The sequence below is a fragment of the Myotis nattereri genome (genome assembly GCF_964212035.1).
Source record: "Myotis nattereri genome assembly, chromosome: 4".
Lineage (NCBI taxonomy): Eukaryota > Metazoa > Chordata > Mammalia > Chiroptera > Vespertilionidae > Myotis > Myotis nattereri.
Window position 1 is genome coordinate 15,008,988 of NC_138079.1, and position 27,354 is coordinate 15,036,341.

Below are 27,354 nucleotides of genomic sequence, written 5' to 3' on the forward strand. Positions count from 1 at the left end.
TTGTTCGACCCCCAAAGGGGTCGCGACCCACAGGTTGAGAACCGCTGGGTTAAGCACTTCACCTCTGGAGCTATCTCTCCAAGACTGAATAAGCAATGTGGCGCTGTTTCCTTCTATGCCTCTATTTTTTATAAATAATATTATCTATATCCTGGTTTTAAGAAGATTAAATGGGATAACAGATGAAGATCACCGAGAAAAGAGACTGGCACAGGGTAAATATCCAATAAATGTTAGCTGTGATGAGAAGAACCAAGAGGAGAGAAGGGGCATTCTCTCAACCCCTGACTGATTCATCCTATGCTCAAACCATTTCAGAGTCATCCACGCTTAATTGTCCCACTGGCTCCTATTAACTCCACTGGAGTGGCACGGCAGGAAGGCGCAAAGCTGGTGGCCTGCTGGAGCGACAGCCACGGATCACACGCCTCCCAACTTAGCATTTGGGTTGGTAGTTTGGAATCAGCCACGTGGGAGTATTTACACAACAGACATCAGCAAACATTCACACTCTCTCCACGCTCATGCCCCAAGCTGACTGTTAAACATTTATAAGCCTACCACTGAAAAGCATTGTCAACAGTGTTGTGACACCTGTTCAACAAAAAGGGCTCTCTCTGGCTCTCTCTCTCTCTCTCTCTCTCTCTCTCTCTCTCTCTCTCTCTCTCTCTCTCTCTCTCTCTCTCTCTCTCTCTTTCTTTCTCTCTCTCTCTCCTAATAAGTTAAAAAAAGAAGAAGGAGAAGAAAAACAGCCTTCAGGAACCATCACAGGGTTCCTGATATGCCTTTCTCACTGCCCAGGAAATTATATCCTCCAGTATTTTCACCTTTCCCATCCAAGGTCAAATCACATCCTAGGCTTTGGAGTAGAATCATGGCAGAAAATGGGAAGTCAAGCTCAAGAACAAAAGAAACCAGATTCAGCTGCCAAACCAAAGTTGAAGCCAGGAAATGATGGCACAATCCAACCTCCCAGGTTAGAACGAAATAAATAATTTCTTTAAAATCAGCCTTTGAGCAGAGATCCTATTCTCCAAAATCAGGTTCCAACATGGTGCCTGAGCCCAGCCTCACTAGATTCAGAGAGATGCAGACAGAGCCGTCAGTGTCGTGGAATTTAAATGGCAATTATACGTACCCGATTCAACATAAAGACCTGGAAAGCCCTAAACCCATGCTGCCAGCATCTGTCTGGAATCGGAATGGAGTCCTATCCATGATCAAACAGGCACCCTCCTTCCTCTACTGCCATAGGACAGTGTCAGCGGACCCTCCCTGTCCCCCATCATCAAGCCAGTGAGAACTCAAATGCATCCTACCTGACTCCCCTCAAGAATGGCATCCTCCACCTCAGCTTTGTTCAAGTCCACGCAGGAAGCTACAATCCCAAATAGGTAGTCATGCCTACCGTCCAAACGCGCCCGCTTGGCTTCCTTCTCTTCCTTCAGTCTTTGCTACAAGGAAGAAACAAAAATGTTATATGGCAACTGCTGTTCTCAAATGGATTCATTTTGCAATAATTTCATACTATTGTTGCTTTTTCAAGTCTTGAGTATTCAAATAACGGGCAGCTTAATGGTACCAGTTTTATGTACTACCTTCTATTTTTAGAAGTCATGTTATTTCTATTATGAAAATAACATTGTTTTGAAATTGCATAATGTAGATAAGCCAAGAGAAATAAAAATCATCTGCCATCCAGAAATGACTACTGTTAACATTTTCTTCTAAATCTTTACAGACCTATTTCTATGCATATATAAGCATTCAACACACGCAAAAAAAAAAAAATAGAGATCTGCATTTTTTCAGACATTCTCTAAGCCATTAAGGAAATATTATTCTGCACTATCTTCTATCTTTATTGTCTACAGATTCGTATCTGTTCTTAATTTCTGAATACCCTGATTATTTTCAAGCTGATTGTTAATTACAATAATAAGGCATGTTCAATATAACCAATGTTAGCAGGTTGAAGCATATCTTTCCATATGCACTTTGCTCATAAAACATATGCAAATGTATGCACACCTCTCTATTATACTATAACATTTTTCATGCATCTTTCCCTTAATAATATATCACAGACTTCTTTCTAGTTTAATACAGACTATTCCCACCTGTAGAATAGATGCAAAAAGTTCAACAATATAGATGTACCACAATTCATTCAATCATTTCCATTGGTGGACATTTGGCTTCCAATTCATTTCTTGAATTAAGTACATTACCTTTCATGCCTTGAGTGCAGATATAATTTTCCAAGAAAGAAACGGAGACTAAAAAGATACGAAGGTGAAGAACCTTGGGGAATACTGATATGGCAGGGGCAAGGAGGGAAAGAAAAAATGGAGAAGGCTAAGGATGAGTGGGAAGAGATAGAAAGGACACCAGGAGGCAGCACCACCAATCACCCATGGAGAGTGGTTAGTCCTGCTAAAGCTACAGAAGATTGGTTGGGTTGATTGGTTGATCCCATGTAATTGTGGTTACAAGATGGCTACAGCATCTCACATCCGCTTTGCAACGTGACCATCCACCAACCTGTCAAGAGGTGGCTTCTGTTTACCCTCCTGTTGAATTTGGCTTGCCCTGTGACCCGTTTTCACCAAGAGAATGTGGGGAGAAGTGAGACGGTAAAACTTCCTAGGCTAAGGCCTTAGGAGACCTTCAGCTCTGCCTTTGCACTTGGAATGCTCTTGGAACCCAGCCTTCATGCTGTGAGAAATCCAAGCTGCATGGGGAACCTCCCAGGCATCTGGTCAACAGCTCCAGGCGACCTCCCAGCTGGCATCCAGCAGCAACTTTCAAGCTGTCTTAGACATTCCAACCTGATCATGCCTGCAGAGAGAGGACTGTAACCCAACCAATGGCATGTGACTCAGAAGAACAGCCCAGCTGAGCCCAGTTACCCACAGAACCAAGAGAAAGAACAGATAGTTGTTGAGCTTTATGCTGTTGAGTTCTGGTATGGCATATGCAGTCGTAGATAACAGTAATCCTTGTTAGAATAAGTTTAGTGGTTGGATGTAGACTTGAGAAAAGGATGATTGGGGAAAGAAAATAATAAAGCTACTGAATATAAACTGTTCTTTCTAGAAACTCAACTATAAAGGAAAGGGGATTTGAGAGTCAAGGAAGAACTATTTTAAGATACACCAAAAAAAAAAAAAAAAACCTTTAGAAAAAATAAAAATGTTAGGGATTTCATTTTTCTGAGATTGAAAGGACTCCTTGAGAGAAGAAGTTGGGGGTGGATAAGGTTTAAAAAAAAATACTAAGCAATATGTCTATTTTCTTGCCATTTCTCTAAAAAGAAACAAACACAAAGTAGACATTCCATAAACTTCAAATAGAAGAAAATTTAAATCTCTCTTCAAATGTGGCAAAAAAACAAGAAGATGTCCTGTTGTTTTGACTGTTTTCTACCTTCCCATCGGCGAGGAATAAAGTGCCCTTCTCACCGGGATCTCTCAGAGTTTGTACTAAGTGTCTTCAGCAGCTTAAGAACACGGTGGGCAACCAGGGGAGCCGGGAACTGAGCAACAAAACAACAATATGGCAAACGCTGGGCAACCAAAAGGAAACTTAGGAAGTGGAGAGCCAGGAAAATCGGGATGTAAATCAACTGAAGGCTTCCAAAGGCTACAGAGCCTTAAATGAGATTCTGCCATGGCAACACATTACTCTTTTTTATCAAATTCCAAAGGAAAAAATATATATATTCTGGTGGAGGAGAGATTGGTCCTTAAAACAGAACATTAATTAGTCTATTTTTACTTAAATATCACAGAGAAAAAAAGACTTCCAAAGCAGTTTTATGGGTACACAACAAATGACCAATGTGTTTCAGGGGAAATGTTTTCAGAGCTCTATTAGAAAGAATGTTAAGCAATGAGCATGCTCTCATATACACGGTTGTCTGTCTCCTGATGACAGGTCAGATGAAGTAACCCCCGTGCCGGGTACGTGACCGACCAGTGCTGATCAGTCTCACCTTCCGTTGCTTTGTACTAAGGTATCCTGGCACCAGGAGGGACTTTGTTTTCCTACCACAAAAAGTCAGCAATGTCGAACAAATATTTAGTGGTCAGATCAGTGCATTGTCCGTCCATCAGCTTAAACCTGCAGCTTCCTGGTTGCTAGGGAACAGCAGCAACAGCAGTCAGATGACCTGCTGTCTGGAGGTGGCTTGTGCTGCTGGCCTTGGAAAGGGCTGGGACTCTTGGAGGGTGAGGGCAGAGTGGGATTCAGAAGGCGGGAGGCAAACTATGGATTTTTTTTAGAGTCACATTCAAATTGCTTTGTGTTGCATGAGCAAGCACCAACTAATGGGGGTGGGGAAGATGGCCAGAAACCTACTAGATGGCCAAAGACATCTGCAACATAGTATGAAAACACTAGAGGCCCGGTGCACAAATTCATGCACCAGTGGGGTCCCTCAGCCTGGCCTGCGGGATCAGGCTGAAACCGGCTCTTCGACGTCCCCCAAGAAGCCTCAGATTGCAAGAGGGTGCAGGTCAGGCCAAGGGACAAACTGGTGCACCATCAGGGCTGGGGAGAGACATGGGAGGTTGGCCAGCTGGGGAGGAACTATGGAAGGGCTCCGTGTCAGGCCCGTCTTGCTCAGTCCTGATCGGCCAGACCCCAGCAGCAAGCTCACCTACCAGTCGGAGCATCTACCCCTGGTGGTCAGTGCACATCATAGCAACTGGTCGACTGGTCAACTGTCTGTCCCCTAATGGTCAGTGCTCATCATAGCAAGCGGTTAAGCAGCCTTAGCATATCATTAGCATATTATGCATTAATTGGTTGAATGGCCAACTGGTCAACTGGACACTTAGCATATTAGGTTTTTATTATATAGGATTTCTGCATTTTGGTGACAAGGATGTTACTACCATCTCAGAATGAAAGCATGATTAATGTGCTTTCTCACAAGAGACAGGTGCTGCTTTCAGGGAAGGGCAATTTCCTGTAGACAGACAAGCCCTGGTGTCGGGGCAGGGCTGAGGGTCCCAGTCTCTGCTCGGCCACTGATTGCAAGACCTTGCACCTCTCCTTAACCTCTCCGGGCTTCTGTTTCCACAACTCCAAAATCAAAGTGTTGGCTAGGTGCCACCTAAGTTCCATTCCTTCTCTAACCTTTGGGCTATGTCCCATTGGTTTGTTTGAAAGTTAACATAGCCCTAGCTGGTTTGTCTCAGTGGATAGAGCATTAGCCTTTGGACTGAAGGGTCCCTGGTTTGATATCAGTCAAGGGTACATGCCCAGGTTGCAGGCTCTATCCCCAATAGGGGCGTGCAGGAGGCAGCCAATCGATGATTCTCTCTCATCATTGATGTTTCTATCTCTCTCTCTCCCTCTCCCTTCCTCTCTGAAATCCATAAAAATATTTTTTTTTAAAGCTAACACAGACCAAAACTTGATAGTCTAAAGAACAAATCTCAATGAAGGTCCAAAGCCATATGCTTCATAACAAAGCTCTGTGACTTTTTCTCATGACAAACCCATCCATCCATTTTTTTAACACACTGACCCTTGCCTTTAACTCTGTAGAACCCACACCCAAGTCTACATGCTTGTGACCATAATCTGAGCATGAACTTTCCTTCTCAGCCCAGGTTCATAATCCCCAACTATAGGAGAGACCTTACCTCACCTGTGAAAAGAAGAAAAAAGCCCAAACTGGAAAAGTATTTGTGAGATAATATGAAGTTAACCAGTACTTGATTGATTGCAGGACAAAGAAGGGTGGGTGGAGGTAGAAGAAGGTATAGGGAGACCAATGGTGAAGGGGAGGGGGGGGAATAAAATAAAGGAGATAAGGAAAAATAAATAAATAAAAACAAAATGGCATGGCCAAGGCTTTGACCCTGGACATCAAAATTCTGGTGAAATGAACTCTTTAATAATGATTTTTCTAATTGTACAAATGTTTAAGCTCCCTCTGCCCTTAGACAGCCCAGACCCAAGCTCACAGATGTACTCCCACAGAATCACTATTCAGGGAAGCATAGCAAGAAGTGGATGGAGGATGGAGCTGTCTAGTCTAGGACCCCTTGTAGCCAAGCAGGGACACCCTTTCCCCAACCCTTGAGAAGGTGCCAGAGTACATGTTGCTCTGTTTGCCCTGGTTGCATTGCCAGTTATGGAACTGCTAGTCATCACTGCTTTCTGTGCTTAGGTTTAATGGTCACAAAAGCCCTATGAAGCAGACATCATTATCACCACAAGGAAATTGAGGCCATGGGCCATTAGCAACTTTCCTAAAAGCACACAGCTACGTAAGTAGTAGGGCTGGGAATCAAGCTCTGATGTGTCTACAGGGCCAGTCTGACGCATGGGGTGTCCCAGGCACCTACAAATTTTGCATCCATTCAAACTGATATTCCATAAACATTTTGTCTTTAAGTCCACTCAAGGGTTTCTAGGGTAGAGTGTGGAGAGACCTCATATACATTGCATGGGTTATAGGAGTTGTGTGGGTGGAGACTGGCGTTAACCAGCACCATTTTCTGAGTTGCACTGCTGGTATTTTAGTGCCAGGATGGACTGGTGCCCAGCTGGTTTCCAGGGGACGTGCCCTATGTCCAGCTCTTCCGGTCTCTGCAAATGGTAAGTCCAGCCCCACCCTCAACTCCTAAAAGTGCCTGGGAGATGGGCTCCCCTCCTCCCCCCCAGGGGCAGCCAGTAGCCTGGGCTCCGTGCTTCCTCCACTCCCTGCTGCCTCCTCAGAACCAGCTTCCTTTTCTCTGCATCACACTGTGTGCATCAGGCTCTCATAGGGTATTTTGCACAGCAAAGCGTGTGGGGCACGAAATGGGTGCTGCAGCCAAAACAAACAAACAAAACCCTTGTTTTTCAAAAAGGTTTTGAGGTGACACGATTGTCCTTGGTGCAGGTCTGAATCGAAGGAGATCTGTCTTAATGAGGGTCTGTCTGCTGCACATTTGTTTGATTTGGTATTTTGTTCTTTTATATATATGTATGCATGTGGCTCGTCACACACACAGTAGAGGAGAGGGGAGGATAATATAGGTAAAATCCCCACAGGAGATCACTGTAAATAATGTCAAGTCTGTGAGTTACCGCTGAAAACTCCTTATCTTACGTCGCCAATACAAATACCTCTGGGATTGATTCGCTTTGGCTCTCAATACCAATCTCAAGTCCACAGACAATTAATCACCTGGCGACCCCCGTGCTCCAGAGGCCAAGGGCACGGGTTTGCTCATCGCAGGCCAAGTAGCTTCCCTTGATTCCATTTTCCTCAACTGTGGGTGAAACCAGGGAAAACCCAGGAGCAGAAGAAAAAAATTACGCAAAGTATATGCCCGGCTAAAAAGCCTGGTTATTGGTAAACTATGTATTTCTTTTCTTTTCTTAAAGAGGACACCCAAAGGGCCCAGGCTGGTTTAGCTCACCCACCTACCCTGTTCGCGAAGTGAACCCAATCTCCCCGTCTTCCAACAGACAAAAGCCTCCCTCTTTGTCTTCCAGCATTTTCCTTTCAACCCACAGGGCCCGTTTCCTCCCTGGAGAGGCTGCTCCGTGATGCCCCTGCGCCCTCCAAACCTGTTCTGTAATTGGCTGGGAGAACCACAATTTAACGAAACCCAGCTCCTGAGTGCACTTTCCCTGTGCCTTTTCTCCCGCCCCTTTCATTCAGGTCTGCAGGTGCAGGAAGTGCCGCCCCTCCTTCCCGCACTAAGAGCACTTCAGCAGAGTGGTTTCTGGAGCGGAAAGACACCCCAGGCTGCTCATCCCCTCACAGCAGGTGCTCCAGGGAAGCCCTCCTCCACTTCACAAGAGCTGCGCTCCCCTCCATCGCAGAGAGACAGCACTTAAATGGAGCAAGTCCCGCCAGTCTGTCTGGTGTCCTGAGAGTAAGCTCTGGAATCCTGTCTATTCTTGCAGCAGTTTCAAGGCCCCTCACTCTCCCCATTTACTAACCCCCTTACCTGTCATTCTCTCCAAGCAAATCACCATCCCTCTTTACCTTTTATTGCATGCGGATTTTTCACCCAAGCCGACCCAAAACCTACTGTAGGGGTATCGCCGCCCCCACAGCCTCTTCTGCCTCTGGCATTCCATCATCCCAATCCTAACCCGGAGTGAGTTTCCTGGACGCCGGAATTCGAGACCTGATGGAGACTCAGTGGACCTTCACGTGGCCATATAGTCTACCCTCCCCAACCGTGAGATAGGATATATTCCAAATGCAGAGATAATGCTTGTAGGATTCTGAGAGCCCCTCTGGCAGCAGGGACCAAATAATTCAAGTGCTTTCACCCACGTGATAAAAAACATACAATATGTCACTTCACATTATACTACAGGACACAAGGGTGAAACTCCCAACTTCCCTTACTCACCACAATAAATCAGCGTGCTTAAAGCTGGCTGCTCACTAGACTCCCCTGGGTGCTTTACAATACTGATGCCTGGGACCCACCCCAAGAAACTGTGACTTCTCTTGCCTGGAGCGGGCCCTGGCATCGCACCTGCTCACAAGCTCCCCTGGGGGGCCCAGTGGGCAGCCCCTGAACTCGCTGCTCCAAGGAAATCATGGTATGAACTGATCATGACTGATTAGTGCCACCAGCTTCTCACTTGAGGTAGGAACTTCTAGAGAAAGTCCAAGGGTATACGTTTTGGATCCCTCCAACTCCAGGCCTCTTTTTCCTTTTCCTCGTTACTGGAGTTGTGCAAAAATTGACAGGAAGAACAACTTTCAGCCCCAAACTCCACGAGGCCTGGGAGTGCTCCTCCCTGCCACAGCATGGAGCGCGGAGCCCAGCACCAGGCATCACTCAGCAGATGCTTGTGGAATGGATGAAGTCTGCACTTAGAGGCACCTTCTCTCGGGGTCCAGAGACAGCGGCGTGATTACCATATGCGGGCAGGTTGGGCTCATTCAGGCTCATTCAGGCTCAAGGGTACTCGTTTGGGCCCCAACAAATAGTAGGTGTCTTCTCCTCATTCCCCAGCTGAATCTTAGAGCCACTCACTTCCTGACACTCCCAGGAAATTGCTTTGACCTTGAATATGTGAATGTGTTCCCCAGGCTCCACACGTCTGGGCTTGCTTAACAGAGGATATTGAAACTGGTTTGGCTGTTCTGCCAGAGAAGAACAAAACTGACATCCTTCCAGCTTGCCAAGATACCTGACAGCAAAGGTTCTCGCCCCCTCGGCTTCCACTGGGCACACCCGAGGAAGGAACAATGGCAGCCTCCCGCAGAGCTTCTTGGCAGGGGAAGGAGTGGGACCTCCCAGGGGGTCGGCCCTCTCTCCCCTCCACAGTCTCTGCCCCAAAGACAGCCACTGTTTAGGGAAACCTAGCTAACTGAAATCTGATGAGCAACAGTATTCCTGAGCTTAAATACAGCGCAAACCATGAGCATACACATCCCTCCGGCTTGTCTCCATTTTAAAACAGCTGCAATTAGGTGAATTTAAGTCAAGACGACTCTGAATCTTTCACGTGTTTTTTTTCCTAAAAATCAACAAAGTCGACCAGTGAAACTATTTTTCTCAGTTTAATTTCAGGAGAGGAAAAAGAACAGAACCCGTAAGTCTGAAATTCATGTCCTCAACTGTGGATGAAATCAGGAAAAACCCAGAAGCAGAAGAAAAAATTACTCAAAGTATATGCCCGGCTACCATGCCTGGCTATTGGTGAACTATGTATTTCTTTTCTTTTCTTAAAGAGGACACCCAAAGGACAAAAAGTTGGTCCTAAACAGTCTGCATCTTTGAGAAAAGCAGAAAGAAGGCAGACATCATATCTGGGCCATATTTTTGCAAATAAGTCAGTGAATATATACGGAATTATTTCAATTTTTTTCATTAAAAGCATTATTAAACAACAAAAGGAATACATGCATAGCTTGACTTTTTCAAACACATAAAGCTTACGGCACATTTGGTTGTTATTTGCATATCATTCTGGATAAAGTCAATTATTATATTACTAGAGGCCCAGTGCACGACATTCGCGCTGGGGGGTCCCTCAGCCCAGCCTGTGTCCTCTTGCAGTCAGGGACCCCTTGGGGAATGTCCACCTGCCGCAGAGGCGGGAGATGCTCCCGCCATCATTGTTGCACTCGCCAGTGTGAGCCCAGCTTCTGGCTGAGCGGCACTCCCACTGTGGGAGCGCACTGACCACCAGGGGCAGCTCCTGCGTTGAGCATCTGCCCCTTAGTGGTCAGTGAGCGTCATAGCAACCGGTCTTTCCACCGTTCAGTCTATTTGCATATTAGGGTTTTATTATATAGGATAGTAACCTAGATGTAATAAAGCATCATTACAGTAATTGTTGCAGACTCAAGGTTAAATATAGAGAGATTTATAGTGTTTAAGTTAAATAGCTTTGGGGATCTTTGCCACTGATTCTTTTAGGTCACCAAGTTATAATGTAATACTTTGTCATATCAGTGCACCACATAGAAAATGTAGTCATTGTTTACATAATAGACTGCAACATTAAAGTAAGTCTGTTAATATCATACTTCAATGGAGTGAACATAGCTGGCATCCTAAACACATAAATGAAACCTCCAAAAAACTTTACTTTTTCCCAAAAGGTAGCTTGTGCTAAAGGAGATACTAATTCACTAATTATCCTCAAGATTCTATCATCAATTTTAATGTTTTAGCCTTGGTGGTAAAGTACAGGAAATTTTTTTAGACGTGAAAAGCTTCATTCATTCAATTTACTGCACAAGCGTAAACAAAGGTGCATTAGTGCCAGGCTCGGTGTCAAGGGGAGGGTATTTAAAAATGGAGAGAACGCCATTCCTGTCCTCCAGGAACTCACAATCTAGGGAGGGAAAGAGACGTGAAGACAAATGTCACTCCACTACAGTGATGTGACGAGGGCTCTAGCAGACAAAAAGGTGCAGTGCTGAGGACACAGGGAAGGGAGCTGTTCCCTCCTCGAAGTGTCAAGGAGGCTTCTCAGAGGACAAAAAGGTAGACAATTCAATCAAACATGGGTAGAGGACATGAAGCGACGTTTCTCCAAAGAAAACGTACAGATGGCCAACAGACATACAAAAAGATGCTTAGTCATCAGGGAGATGCAAATCAAGACCATAGTGACATACCACCTCACACCTGTCACAATAGCTTTAATTGAAAAGTCAACAAATAGGATGGAGGAAAGGGGACCCTCTGCACTGTTGGTGGAACTGCAAACTGGTGCAGCCCCTATAAAAACAACATGGAGGGTCCTCAAAAAACTACAAAAAAAGATATGCCATATGACCCAGCAATTCCACCTCTGAGTATTTATCCAAAGAAAGTGAACACATGAATTCAAAAGGATACATGCACTCTCATGATCTTTGTAGCATTATTTACAATTAGTTGTAATAGCCAAGAAATGGCAGCATTATTTACAACAGCCAATACATCTAGCCAACCTAGGTGTCCATCAATAGATGAATGCATAAAGAAGATGTGGTATACATATACAATGGAATATTACTCAGGAATGAAAAAGAATGAAATCCTGCCATTTGTGACAGCATAAATAGACCTAGAGAGTATGATACTCAGTGAAATAAATCAGAGAGAGAAAAACAAATACCGCACGATTTCACTTATATGTAGAATTTTTAAAAAAATCAAAACAAACTCATAGAAACAACTAATAAATTGATGGTTGCCAGAAGGTGGAGGGATGAGTGGAGAAGGTGATCAAGAATAGTGTAAGAACTTTGCATGGTGACAGACAGTTACTAAGTATGGTGAGTACATTGTAAGATACATAAATGTCAAATCACTGTGTTGTACACCTAAAACTAATAAAATATTGTATACCAAATATCTATATATATAAAAGGCTAGTACACAAAGTGTCCCCTCAGGAGTTCGACCGAGAGTTCGATTGCTTGCTATGACGTGCGCTGACCACTAGGGGGTGGCGTGGAACATGGCGAGTGACCAGCGGCGGTGGTGGGGCGCTGAGGGAGCAAGAGAAGGAGGAGGTGGGGAGATGGGGAGAACCACGCAGTGGCAGTGCGTGGGTGGCGAGGGAAGGAGGGAAGAAGGAGGTGGGGAGTCGGGGAACCTGATCGGCCCTGATTGTTAGCCAGGCCTAGGGACCCTACCTGTGCATGAATTTTGTGCACCAGGCCTCTAGTACTTTAATATTTTTTAAAAGAATGAATAAGTGCTTGCAAACAAGTTCAGGGACTTGGCTAGAAGACGCAGACTTGAGAAAGATATATCCGAATATGGGGCTCTGGGAGCAGGGGTGGGGGGTTAGAGGAGGGGATAACAGCGCTTAGAAAATGCAGAAATAGCATTGTTTCTGTCTTGTGGTGAAACAGCAGACTGCAAGCCTGGACTGAACCATATGCACTGCTGGGGATCAGTGAGCAAGCCCCGAGGAAACATGAGTTTGGTTGAGAAGGGAGTCCCAGAGAAACCTCCATTTTCTTCTGATGTTAATTGGGGGTGGAAGAGGTTCCAAATCCCTCTCTATACGTTTGCATAATAAAAAAAACTGCCGGTCTGAGCCCTGTGCTAGACTCCAAAGGCACATCCTTGCATCTTCAATGTGACTCCAAAGGCACATCCTTGCATCTTCAATGTGACTCCAAAGGCACATCCTTGCATCTCCCGGTCTGTGACCTCATTTCCACGCCTACAGAATGGGGGTGGCAGGGTATTCACAGACCCTAGAAAACGCGCAGCCTAGAATCTGACTTAACCATCTCTCATCACCTATAGAAGTTCATGGGTCTCAAAGAATGCACAGTGTCCGAAGCACCCCGGGGCAAGCATCATCCCAAAAGAAGCAGCATGTATTTCTACAAGGAGTTATGGTTTAGGTGGCAACATGCAGAAAAGCCCAAGGATGCAAACCCCTTGTTTAAAATCGAAATACTAACATGTAGCCTTATGCACGAGCCACAAATTAGTAGCCAACAATGTTTCTCACAGTTTCATCTGTTTCATCTACACAGTTCACTGTGTAGAACTTTGAACTTTTTTTAGATATCTTCCACACAGGCGTGAGAGAGGATAACCGAAGACACACGCAAGCATACAGACAACAGCTCCTTACCGTTAAAATGCGGGTGACGCTCTGCTTCCAGAGCTGTCTCCTACCGATCCTGAACATCACTGCGATCTGCTCGTTCTGGACGTTTCCAGAATGATCCCTTCTATCTTCTACGAGATCTACTCAGCACCCAACAGACTTTCAAATAAAAAGTCCCCTGGAGAACCTGAAGTTCACTTTCACAACTCTAATTTGCATGTATTATTCACCAGATACACAGAATAAAAGTCAAAGTACACCTAGACGACTCAAGCATTCCTGCTACAGCCTCTCCCCTGGGACTTCTTCTCTGTTCCAAAGACTGGTGTTGTTAGGGTGACACTGTTTATATGCTGTACAGTTTAAACATTTCTCTTAATCGTGTTTATCAACCAATCAAAGCATTTGAACCGCTTGGTTGCAACCCAACTTCTTCTGATGTTCGTTTAATTCTATACACTGCCCAACAATGAGCTTGGAGTCCAGAGAGATACGGGACTAATTTCTCTGAACAGTGAGAAACTTTAAACCGTCAAACTACAAATCAGAGAAGCCACGGCTTTGAATAAACTGCTCAAGGTATTCAGTCTTACTTTGTCTAAACAACTTGGCACGCACGATTTACTGCCAGCATTGTGACTAATTGTGACTAATCGTCAGATAGGCTAATTGTGACCCAAAGGAGCCATTTTCTCCCCATAAAGAACACGAAGCCTATTTCATATGCAAATAGCAAATGATGTCCATAAATTACTTGTGCTCACACAGTTGCACATACAAATAAACCAAGGTAATTTATTCTCTGTGACTGAACATCTTGATCATCCTTACTGTGAAGGCGTGATGGGAAATCGCAGCCAAGGTGATCAGAGAGCTCTAAGTACATATGATTTCTCTCATCCAGGTGAATACAAGGCAGGACATTCAAGGTTCGATTGCTGAATCCAGGATTTAGTCCTTAGAGTTCAAAGTTCAGGAACTCAAATCGAATCAAGTCATCCAACATAACCAGGAAATAGGGAAGTCATCCTGTCAATACCCTGCTAATCAATCTCACAAGAGACTGACTGGGAAGATGAGCTGCTAATCTGATATCGACACTTACTGCTCATGTGGATGCTAATTTGGTATCTGAACTTCGGAAACTCATCTGGTCAGCAGCCAACACTAGGCCATGGCCTCCATAGGTAGGGCTAATAAAGAGGCAACGTTTAGACCTAAATGTAGGAAGGCCTCACTTCACATTATCAGCAGGTTCTGCAACTTTAAACAAAACGACATATAACAAAACCAAATTTACCACAGGCTCGTTGATATAAACTGGAGTTAAGTTCCACGACAACCCATCAACCTTATAACACAAGGTTATTCAAAAGACCTGGTATTATAAGCAAAGACCTAGAGCACAAGAAATTCCAGTTTGTTTGTGGGATATTTTTTCAATCAGCCCTTGGGTAATGGTAAGTGGCTGTTTTCTGTTCTAATGATAATGACAATGGGTATCTCCACTGGAAGCCATTCCCCTCTGTGAGGGGTTGAAAGGGCATCGGCAAGTCCTCCTGCTCAGCATCTCAGCATCAGCCCCAAGAAACCTCTATCAACACATGACCTCAGGACAGAGGTTCCAATTCATTCTATCACTGCTTACCATTCATCAGATTTAAGTCGGTGCTTCCCTGAGGCTATTTTGGGCACCATCCTCATTTCATGAGCAGCCCTATCTCATGACAACATTATCTCTTGGGGAGGGTTACTTTCTGGAAGATTTCCACAGATGGCTGATGGCATTCATTTTGTGTTTGGCAGACGTAACCATGGCTCCCTCAAAGCTTCCCAGGAAACTGCAAAGTCTTCCATCCTCTGCGGCTGAATGTCAACCTTCTTTGGACAAAGTAGAGGCAGTAGGTGTCATAAGGGATCCCCCTGAGGGTTCCAGACCTGAAGAAGGCTCCCTGAGAATTGTGGTAAATTAGCACCAAAAAAGCACAGCACACGCCTGAGTCCATATCTGACCACCTGCCCGCTGCATGCCTGCCTGAAATAAAACTGATTTCTGGCCATTAGAAAAGAGTTATCAAACCCTGCTCAGGAAAGACTCAGGGGGGCGGGGGGGGGGGGGGTTCCTGCCAGTAGTTTCCACCAGGTACCAGCTTCAGCTGACAAGACTCCTCTGCCAGGGACTCAAGCTGAGGAGCTCTCCAGCCCTACCTGCTCGGACAGTGCGCCTTCCAGGCTGAGAATACTGGCCAAACACAAATCTTAAGTCAGACATTATGAGAAAGCAAGAGTGGACCATGGGCATCCTGTAGGTAAGAGACTTCATCCAGAAATCCAAGTACCTCATGCAAAGTGTAAATTCCACTTTCATTCATTCATTCAGTAAATGTTTATGAGTGCCTTTTATGGGGCCAGGCACTATATATACTATATACTCAGCATAAAGCAGCTAATTAAAACACACACTTAATCAAATATTTAAAAAATTAATTATAAGATGCATTATTTTATGTAACACTCAAAGAGAAAAAGTAAAAATGCTGCCAATTAAACTTAAATACATTGATTTTAAGATGCATCCTGAATTCACAGATTTTAAAATGTGAAAAATGTGCATCACAAAGTCAATGAAAAACCATCATTCTAGCCTTCACTGGGAGAAGATAGTAAACAACATGTAAATAAATATCTATAATAATAAAAGTATAATATGCTAATTAGACCAAACAGCCAAACAACCGTCTAGATGTCATTACGGCCGGCCTTCCAGATGAAACCGCTGTGGCGGGGGCCAAGGCAGAGGTGGTTAGGGGCGATGAGGCAGGCAGGCAGAGTGGTTAGGGGTGATCAGGCAGGTAGGCAGGTAAATGGTTAAGAGCCAATTGTTCCAGATTGTGAGAGGTTGCAGGCTGGGCTGAGGGACCCCTCTCCCATGCATGAATTTCGTGCACCAGGCCTCTAGTGTAATTATAAATAAAATATAATTACAAATTGTGGGAAGTGCCATAAAAAATAAAATAAGGTGCAGACTTCCCTTGGATCTGTGTTCTGAATTATTATCATTTGATGCTTATATTCCAAATTTTGAAATTTCCTGAACTCATCCCTGATTTATGGTGAGTCCCCTATTTTGGGCCTTGAAGCCCTGTCTGTACAATCTATGCCATGCAGCATCATAGAAAAGTGCACGCGAGCCAGGTAGACCTGAATTTAACTCCTAGCTCTGTCTTCTTCGAGCTGTGTGAGGTCAGAGCTTTCGTTCCCTATGCTACAAATAAAGCCACCTGCCTAACAGACCTGTGATGATTTAAATACAGAATTCCTGGATCCTCACAGGCACCTAATAAATAAAAAGCACAACTTCTTTTTAGTTGCAAAAAAGTTCTCACTACAGTTAGCGACCATATCAATGTAAGGAATAAATTCCCCCAAAATTTAACATAACCCACAACATCTATTCTAGAGCTGTTTTGAAATTTGGCTCTAGATTTCTGAACATGTCCCAGGAAAAAGAGTGGATCCAAGTTTTATCAGTTACCATCTACATATCTTTGATAGATTTGCGTCTTTCAGCACGTCTCACTGAGGCCCAGGAGAATCAAACACATCCATCAGTTGAATGTCCTTGTGAACAGTGATACCGGGGCAGCACGTGAAGATGGAAAGTGAGTGCCCTGGATAAGAAAGGACCATATTTCATCCTTTCTGAGTTCAACATGTTTTTCACTTTTTACCACCCTGACTTTGGGTGCACCGGATATTCGATGTCCCCTTATACCTGCTGTTGGTCAACAGCAGTCATGACACAGTTGTCATTGCCAGGTTTGTGCAGACTCAGCTATCACTCCAGGAGGCAGGACAGGCCACTGTAGAACAGTGACATGTCAACAAACCACTGAACATCCATTTGAGGAAGGAATGTGTGTCCTAGTTGTTTTCTGAAAATCTTCCACTGACACCTTCTGGGAAGATCAGGAAAACACCAGCATCACACTATACAGAAGGGGAGAGATTGGCTAGAAAGACAATCCCAGAAGAACCAGACCCGAAGTGTGAAGGAGTTTTAGAAACTTCTTCCCCTACTCATTGCACTTATATTTGTATGGATGCACAAGGGGGGGGATACATATCTAATAGAGCTTTTCACTTAAAATAAAATTCAAAGAAAGCAAGGCATCCTAGTTTAATGAGCAGTTGTTTTCCTATCTTAGTGGTGAATGAAACAGTGGTGTGTCTTTTTCTCTGATGACGGCTGAGATCAGATGAAATCCAGTTTTAAGATTGCTCATGACCAGAGAAAAGCTCTTGGAAAAGGAAGGATTTAATTCAAGCCATGAAAAAGGCTAAGATTCAAACAGGGAAAAGGTAGGACAGAACCTATGGGGAAGACATCACGAGCAATGCATGGAGGTTGGAATTCAGAAGAGAGTCTGTCATGATGACTAATCTCTGAAAGGCATGAGGAGGCTGAACTGCGGTGTCTGCCTAAGGCAGCTGGCCTTCGCAGGCTCGGAAGCCACTGGAGAACACTGACGAAAGTCTCACTTAGGAACACTGTGCTGGTCGTTGTGTACAGGAAGCGTTGGAGGGGAAGAAGGCTGAAGTCGGCATTCTGGGCATAAAGAAACAAAGGATTCGATAGAGGGGTGGAAGCAGGGTCACTCAAGCCACCCCAAAACAAACAAACTCAATAAAAAGAGGCAAATCCTCTCGTCTCATCCCCCCTTTTGCTACCTCTAAACTGCTGCAATATAGAAACCTTGTTGAAGAAGGCAGAGGAAGGAACAGAGAGATGGAACTGGACAATTGGTAATGTTGGAGAGGACAGCTGTCCAAGATGGTTCCATTTTGTCAAGCTTGGGTAAAGCGAAGAATCAGAGTAACTCACCAGAATGGGGTAATCTAGAGGAAGTACACTCTGAAGACTACATGACTAAAGAAATGCAAATAACGATTCTTTACTTTTCATATTGGTTTTCCAACTTGAAAACATGAAAATCAGTATATGCAAGACCAAAAACATCCAGTACCTTTTTCTTTATCCTGTCATAAGAAAAATTATAATAGAAAGAAAAAGCTTACATATCATTGCATAAGTCACTGCCCATGCCAAGATCTGGTCTCTGGGATTGAAGACAGCAAGGGGCAGTGACTAATACTGAGAAAGCGCCCAGCCCACATCCACCTGCTCCCGCCCACTCCCACCAATAGACACATGCAGCCCTGCAGTTACCCAGCACTACAGCTGCAGGACTGAGGATCAGGGAGCACGTTTCAGTGGGGGATCATTGTGAGGGCTCTCTGCTGTTATCACAGTCAGGCTTGTTTTTGTTAAACAAAAACAAAGAAAAAAGGAAAGTGTTAGGTTCACCAGCAAACGTAACAATTCTCACTTAACCCTGCATTCAGTTCCTCTGCTTTTCTCCTGTGCTAAAATATCAAGAAATGGTAACCTCAAAAGTTTGTTCCTTTCTTATGGAAATATTTAAAGAGAAAAATGATCAAATGCCGTTCAGTATACTGTTGGGAATTATTAGTTAATCCACTCAAGAGACATCTTCTATAACCTACAGAGAAATACTCAAGCCCCAGGCTTCTAATGTCACCCATCAGAAACACATTAATCAACCAATTGAGAAACTGCATAACTTTGATATCTTAACTTTGCAAACCCCAGTTTATTATATATATATATATATGCCTAAGTGACCATTACGACAGAACGACCTGAACAACCGGTCGCTATGACACACACTGACCACGAGGGGGCAGACACTCAACACAAGAGCTGCCCTCAGCCTGCAGGCCCCGATCACTGGTGGGGCCTGCCAGCCAACTTCCCGGTCCTTCCCACCCCCGCCAGCAGGTCCTGATCGTGCGATCAGGGCCAGGCTCCAGGCTGGGACAGGGAACCAGGGGTGGGTGGCAGTGGACGCGGGTGGTGAGGGAAGGAGGAGGCTGGAAGGCAGGGAACCTGATCGGCCCTGATCACTGGCCAGGCCTAGGGACCCCACCCATGCACGAATTTCATGCACCAGGCCTCTATTTTTATCATAAGTACAATCCCATAAAAATAACCAAGACATACTTATAAACACTAATAGTTATCACATGCCAAGGGGTCTGGAAGGAAAATGAAATGCAACGATTTGTGAGGCAGAAAAACTTTTCATTATGAGGATGTGATCAAATACACAGAAAACCCATTCCTTTGAAACCAAGCAGTAACATTGGAAAGAATGTTTTATCCCTCTTTGAAAAGCTTAAGAATAAACTTAGGGAGACATCAAAGGAAGAAGTTTCCAGCCAGAACCAAGAATTATTTGACCACCTTAGAAAGAAAGTAGTTGGCAGAAGGCCAGAGTTCAAGGGGAGGTTCAAATGCTTTGCTTTTGGTGACCTCTGACCTCCACCAAATACCACAGCAAACTCTTACAGGTCAGGGACAGATCTGTCTGTCATATCTATATTTCTAGGTCTTTGCACTGCTCATTAAATGAATGAAGAACAGTCCCATTTATAACCTCACCCAGGAGCTAATTAGATCCTTAAACCTTAAACTACCTACAGTCAGAAATGAGTTACTCTGCTACCAACAAAGCAAAATTTATATTGCCAAGGAAGAAAAAAATAGCCCAATTTACTTACCTGTTGGTATTTTCTATATTTCACCTTCCTTAAAGGCCATAACAAAGCCTGCAATGAATGTCATTACCACCTATAGATTTCACAAAGCAAATCTCAAACACTACTGTTTCCTTCAACAGCAAAAATATCATTTGAGAGAGTATGCACACTCCATTACCCATGCTAGTACATAGAGAATAAATTTGTTTTATTGATAACAAAACTACATTATGTAAATGCTATGCAGACCAAACGTTCTTTCAAAGCTTCTTTAAGGATGATTTCCAATGCTTATGTCTTACCAAAACTGGCATCACAGCTTTCCTGATGGAGCGGGGATGAAAGGACACCCAATTAACGTTAATATATACGTGTATTTCCTGTCATAAGTACATTTAACATTTGCTTTATAATGCAATGTCTGATTCCTGCTTCTTAAAGAATTGGCAGCTTCCTGATTTTCCATCTACTGTTTACTTTGCCAATGAAAACAGTTAACCTCCAGGTAGATTCAAGCATCCAAATGAAATGGTACAATTAATTACATAAACCAATCTTCATTGATTGAAGTAAAGGCTAAGTTGGGAACAAGCCTGTATCTGGATATAAAAGCCAGGATAAGGAAAGGATTTTGAAAAGGTAGCCCTTGTCCTGGTGGTTGAGTATTAGACAAGAAATTAATTGGAATGATTACTGTCTTTGGAGTGTTTTAACTTTCAAGTATTATATAATTAAAAATATGGGAAGGTTCCTGTATAAAAGAAACCAAAGATAGCAAAAAAAAGACCCTAGTAATCAAACCTGGTGCTATAACTCCTTTCCTAGATAGTAAGAAAATTAATTCCATACTTTAGGTGTTGATTTAGGAAGTTCTTAAGATTTTTAAGAAAAAATTTCAGTGTCTCGTATTAGTCTCACCAAAATCAACCACCATCATATTTATTGAGCTTCTCTGACACACCCCACACAATATTATTCAAGTATGAGATACAAAGAGTTCATAACCTAGCAAAGGAGATGAAACTACAGTTAGTCAACCAGAAGTACGAACTGCAAGCACCTATCAAGGTACATGGGAACCCAGGCTGCTATCACTCATGAGTTCATGAGTGTAAAATATGCCCTTAATATGCAATAAGATCTAAGACAAGAACTTTTCATAAAACTCAGTTTTTAAATTTGTCTAAATCACTGAAATATAGCATGCCTAAAAATTAGAGGGAAAAATTTTAAAGCTACAAAAAGTCTACTCTGTTTTTCTTTCATAATAGAATAAAATAAATGAAAACAAGTTCCTATGGTAAGTGTTCTGAAACTCATCTAGAGCAGCCAGGAGAAAATACTTTCTGCTTTTCTAATTCCTTCCCCCCCCTTTCCCAAAGTAAAGGGTTAACATTTGAATCTGTTCCAACAGAAAATTCTAGAAGGACAGTGTCTTCCTGCTCCCCATGAAACCACCCCTCACTTGTACCTGGCCACTTCCTCAGCAAGGCCCACTCCTCCTTCTACTCTGGTTCTTCCTCTTTCTCCCTTAACCTCCCCATCTGCTTCAGCCTCCCTCCTTTCTCATCCGAAAGCCTGAAGGAGAAGCATCTCTCAACCAAATCCCTTTCACATCATCACCGATTTCCTTGTCATTCTGAGCATCCTTTTGAAACAAATTAAGATCAAACCGTCAACACTAGGCTAAAGCAGACGGAGGGAGCACTACATGGTTAGTGGGAGGAAGGACGGGCCCCATTGCTTACTAAATAGTAATAACAGAGAATAGAAAAACAAAAATTGAAGAAGTTAATTCATTGAGTGATGTAGAAGAATATGAAAAATTTGCTTTTCCTTCAAGGCACATGCCCAAATTGCAGGCTCAATCCCCAGTGTGGGGCATGCAGGAGGAAGTCAATCAATGATTCTCTCTCATCGTTGATGTTTCTATATCTCTCTTCCTCTCCATTCCTCTCTGAAATCAATAAAAATGTATTTTTTTAAAATTGCTTTTCTTCTCCAGAAAATACACAAAGCCAGAAAACAGCAGTCTCCTAAAGAAATTGAGGCAATTATAAGTAAAAGAACTACAGTTATAGTCAATTTTTCTCCTTTTGGGAATTACATTTCTCTCTTCCTTCTTTCTTAAAGAAAATTAATTAAATGGAAAATATGTTTAAATGACAAAATGTTGTCTTACAGAAGATTTTCCAAGGGGTAAGCAGTCAATTTAGAGTTTATTTTTCCATAATTAGTTCTTTTCAACCTTTGTAGACATCAAATCTCATTAAAACCAGTTCAAAACTCTTATTTCAATATTAAAATTGAAATTTATTCTAAAATATAGGGGAAAGGCCTAAAGGGCAGGAGCAGCCCTGGCCAAGAGTGTGCAACATTGAAGAAAGAAAAGAGCTTTAAGCCACCCCTGCCCTTTCCTACAAACCCTCCTTGTGCCACTCTCTAGTATTGTACATAGTAATAAACCAACAATGACATTTCTTTTTGTTAAATAACGCCTCTAATATTTTCTTTTTGTTAAAAGAGTTAATTTTATGTTGTGAATACTTTCTGCAATAAAAAAAAACCCGTAAGGTCAGCTTCCCCCACTTTCCAGGCTTCCCCTCGCTGCATCCTCCTTCCCATAACGTAGGTATCCTCTTAGCATTGGGGCCAGGCCCTTGGTTTTGGTGCTGATGTCAGTCAGGGTATCCCGACAGAGGCGGCTCTGGCCATACTGCCTCCACATGGGAAGACAACACAGTCTGTTGTCTTCCTCTGATGAGTAGACCCCCACCTCAGCCATCAGACCTCACAGCACCCCTGGGCTCTATTCATTGCCCAGTCTGAGAGTCCAAATTCAGTCCTTGGCTGTAAGGTCCCTTCGGCCCTTGCTGCAATGACCCCTCCTGGGAAGACCCCCCTTTAGGCATCTTCCCAACCCCCCACCATGTGAGGACATGGGAGATCTACAGGCTCTGGGGAGGCACTAAGAGCTGCCTTGCATCCCCTCGACATCAACATGCCATACCCCCATTTCACTTTCTCCAGTCCCGTCCCAATAGTGGCTCAAAGAGAGCGTTTGTCCCCTCTGTCCTTGGCTTTCCTCTTAGCCTCCCTAAGGTTTCCATGATCTCTCCACCCCACTCCCCCACCCCACCCCCGCCAAAGCCCAGATGGGTGCAGCCTCTGGGTCCCTGAGGAACCCAGGCAGGGTCTTCCCTCTTTTTAACTCACTGCCCACGAACCTGTCCCTCTCCTGATTCCACCAGCATGAAGGGCTCTCTACGCCTTCTGTGGGGTAACACCTCTACTTCTCCACCCTCTTGAAGATGTTGTTTTCATGCCACCGTTGTTCTCATTCTATTTGTTGTCCTTTCTCTTTTGTAATTAAAAGCTAGAGGCAGTGAGAGTGGTGTTAAGGGTGTGCAGGGGTGGGCAAACTTTTTGACTCGAGGGCCACAATGGGTTCTTAAACTGGACCGGAGGGCCGGAACAAAAGCATGGATGGAGTGTTTGTGTGAACTAATATAAATTCAAAGTAAACATCATCACATAAAAGGGTACGGTCTTTTTTTTTTTTTTTTTTAGTTTTATTCATTTCAAACGGGCTGGATCCGGCCCGCAGGACACAGTTTGCCCACAGCTGGTGTAGGGAGAAGTCACTGTTAGACAAACTCTGATCCTCCTATTAGTGTCACTTTTCCTGGTCTGTGCCCTAGTTCCGTGGTAAGCAAACTGCGGCTCGTGAGCCACATGCGGCTCTTTGGCCCCTTGAGTGTGGCTCTTCCTAAGCCTTAGGAGTACGCTAATTAAGTTAATAACAATGTAACTACCTATATAGTTTAAGTTTAAAAAATTTGGCTCTCAAAAAAATTTCAATCATTGTACTGTTGATATTTGGCTCTGTTGACTAATGAGTTTGCCTACCACTGCCCTACTTTAATAGATTCTGATGGTTTATTCTGCATTTCTACTTTCCTCCATTAATCCCTAGACCCATGGTCGGCAAACTGTGGCTTGCGAGCCACATGCGGCTCTTTGGCCCCTTGAGTGTGGCTCTTCCTAAGCCTTAGGAGTACCCTAATTAAGTTAATAACAATGTACCTACTTATATAGTTTGTTTAAAAAATTTGGCTCTCAAAAGAAATTTCAATCGTTGTACTGTTGATATTTGGCTCTGTTGACTAATGAGTTTGCTGACCACTGGCCTAGACCAGTGGTCGGCAAACTGCGGCTCGCGAGCCACATGCAGCTCTTTGGCCCCTTGAGTGTGGCTCTTCCACAAAATACCACGTGCGGGCACGCACGTGCAATGTGATTGAAACTTCGTGGCCCATGCACAGAAGTTGGTATTGTGTGGAAGAGCCACACTCAAGGGGCCAAAGAGCCGCATGTGGCTCGCGAGCCGCAGTTTGCCGACCACTGGCCTAGACTGAAGGGCAAGGTTTACACCATGAACAACTCTCACATTTTTTTCCTGCCTTGAAATATACAAGCAGGTGCTGTTTTTTTTTTAATATTTTACTGAGTGATTATCAAATGGGATAGAATTGCAAACCGAAATTTTAGGAACTGAATTATTTATGAGTGAATTTCAATATACTGAGCACCAACTTACCATTGCTCCAAGCCATCAGCTACGGTTTACAAATATTTTCCTTACAGGGAACTGTTGTTGCAACATTACGTGCGGTGTGCAAATGTCAAATTGGTAAAGCTCTGCTATTAATAATGGATCTATAGACGCCTGAAAGGAGCACTGTGCCTGCAACCCCCGGCTCAGGTTTATCGGGCTTTTTCCTTTTCCTTTTGAAAAGAAATCCTCAGAATGCCAGCTACAAGGTTTACAGCATTTCAATCTCATGTCCTATAAAGCCTTATGTTCAGAGGTTAATAAAATGAGATTAATCCAGAGATACCACATGCTAGTTCTTTTCTTTTTTCCTTCCAAGCACAACACGTTAAACAATGCAGTCTACGGGATGAATAGGGAGGCTGCAGACAGCTGACTGGTGGAGGTTAGCTGCCACCCAGTGGCTGGACGTCAAACTCACCCACACCCTTTGCTTGCAGAGCTAAGGAAATACAAACTCAACCCATGTCTCATAAGTGCATCAGGGTTATCAATCATTTACATTTATTGTCTCATAGTTACAACGAAAACAGGATGACGGGGAAGTTATTGAAGGCTTTCACTAATGATGGCCCAAAGTCTCCTCTTTCCTAATTCTAAGTCATAAGGAATTTGTGACATATGTTCAAATGGTTTCCCTTTCAAAAAAAATCCCCAGGTTAGAAACTTTGCATACCTATATCACATAGAGCCAAACTAAAGAAATAACTATAGATTATAAAATGCTTCTCACTACATGGAAGATAGTACACTGAAGAGGCGAGTATTTTAATAACAATCTCTAAAGAAGAAAAACATGCAAATATACCCAGATAGTGATCACAATATCAATAGTTACACAGTGAGTTCACTTGGAATGACTTTGATCATTCCTCTTATATAAAAGGTAATAAAATATCTTCCTCTTCTCTAAGATCCTTTATCTCTTTTAAACAATTCTTTTTAAAAAGAAATTGAATAGCTAGCTTCATTTTTATTAAAAATGATCTGTTACCACAAACACATGGCAAGCATTTAAAATGTTACTCAAGGCAGAGACAAAAAATTAGGGGAAATAACAGAATTTTTTCTGTATCATGAAAAGAATTTTAAACATGTCAAAATTCAATAAAAAAATTCATCATTTAAAAAAAAATTTTAAGTTTACATTATTGCAGACTTCCCCATTCTTTTATACAATTCTGATACTAACGTTTTAATATAATTTTTATGATTATAAAAATAATACACATGTACTGTGGAAAACAAAAATAAATATCACCACACTCTGAGCACTATTAATATCATATTGATTAGGTAGGCTTTAATTTATTTAGCCAATACTTTTTATTCTGTTACACTGGTTCCAATTTTTTACTATGATAAACAATACTATAATCAATATCTCTGTGCACAAATCCTTGTATAGATCTGTTTATTTATGTCAATGAGTTATTAGAAAACATCATTCCTTAAAAATTATACCCTTTGATTCCCATGAGAAACTTGTTTAATTTTGTTTCATCTTTGCCTACATGACATGAGATATGGTAGGTCACTGGTACTGTGTTACTAGTGTAATTTTCAAGGCTTTGGCAATCGTAAAGCTGAACATTCTTAAAATATTTATTGGATATTGGGGGGGGGGTGTTACCTCTGTGAATTGTCTGTTCGGGTCCCTTCCTATTTTTCTCCTGGTAATTTTCTTTCTATTGATTTGTCATTGTTCTTTTTAAGACTGGATAAATATATAGGACACATAGAGAAAATGAATAGGTACTTCAATATTACTATCATATGAAGTAGAATTAAATACAAAAGCCGTAAAGATTTGGACCAAGACAGGCATTTTATTTTTATAAAAGGTATAATCCACTGTGAGCATATTGTAGCCATATGCCAAAAAAATAGTATTAAAATAAAATAAGAAGACCTGTTAGAAATACAGGCAATGTTAAAGGAAAAACTATAACAAAAGGATGTTCAGATAAGGTGTTTTAATAGAAACATGTTAAACCTTATACTCCCCAGGTCATGTCATTCTTTTCTAGGCCATAGATGGTTAACAAAATTAATCATTTATTAGAACACAGAAAATGTTAATGCATTTTAAACTTGTTTTAATGAACCTGCCCCATTGAATGTAGGTCAAATTCAACAGGGATGGTGAAAAGTCATTTCCCTGGCCCCAAACCCCACACACAAGTCCCATGCATCCTCCAGGGTCTCTCTCCTGCTTCAGAATTACCCATCGTGGCCAGGGAGACTGAAACTCCTGATGGGTGCCTGGATGTTCTCCGTTACTACGCACTCTCTTTTCCGGACTTTCTTAGAGTCAATGCCCTAACGAGTCCAGTGTCTACAGGAGTGCACAGCCACTGCTTCATGGGCCCAGATAGGCACCAGGCATTTGCCCACTGGTGTGCCAGTTCCACCACCACTGTCTTTCCACCACCTCTGAGCCCACCTGGCAAGCGAAGGCACGTGGGTGGCCCAGAAGCCATGGAAGCCTCTTCAGACAGTTAGGAGGCAGGAGGGCCCCGGGCAGCCTTCCGGGGGAGTATTCGGATGGCTCAGGCCGATCTTCTGTGTCCACAGAGGGAGGGGAGGAATAGCAGGCTTCCATGAGGCAAAAACTTAGGGGCACTGATGAACCTGGACACCAACAAAAAAGAACAGATCCCAGCCCATAGCTCTGTGCCAGTCATTAGGCCTTAAATTGCTGGATAATGGAGAAAGTTGAGGATTCCAAGTGAGCAGCAACAGGGCCCTGAAGGGTTCTGAGGCGGGGCTCATTCACCAAATGAACAGAGGTCCTCGACCTTTCAATAATGAGCATGGCTCTGCCAGAACCTACCTGCTGAATCCCAGCCTCACATAACATCCCATTTTGCATTCTGCAGTGGATATGGAAGATCCGCTCATTCAACATCCATGCCGGTCCACTTCCAGTCCATTTCCAGTATTTGTTCTTTTGTATTTTGGTAACTTGTGAGCTAAAAGCTACATTTCCCAGACTGCTTAGCAGCTCTCTTATAGCTAGGGCTCCCTATGTAATTTAGGTTGTTCTAATCACA

General features: G+C 43.2%; 1 protein-coding gene across 1 annotated transcript in view; it reads right to left on the bottom strand.

Annotated features, from left to right (window-relative positions):
- The window catches only part of DNAH5 (dynein axonemal heavy chain 5), a 221,782-nt gene that overhangs the window by 167,090 nt on the left and 27,338 nt on the right, over positions 1-27,354 (bottom strand). Inside the window, exon 2 of the mRNA XM_081090544.1 lies at positions 1,320-1,454. Coding sequence (XP_080946670.1) covers positions 1,320-1,454 — 135 coding nt within the window. The remainder of the gene's footprint in view (positions 1-1,319; positions 1,455-27,354) is intronic.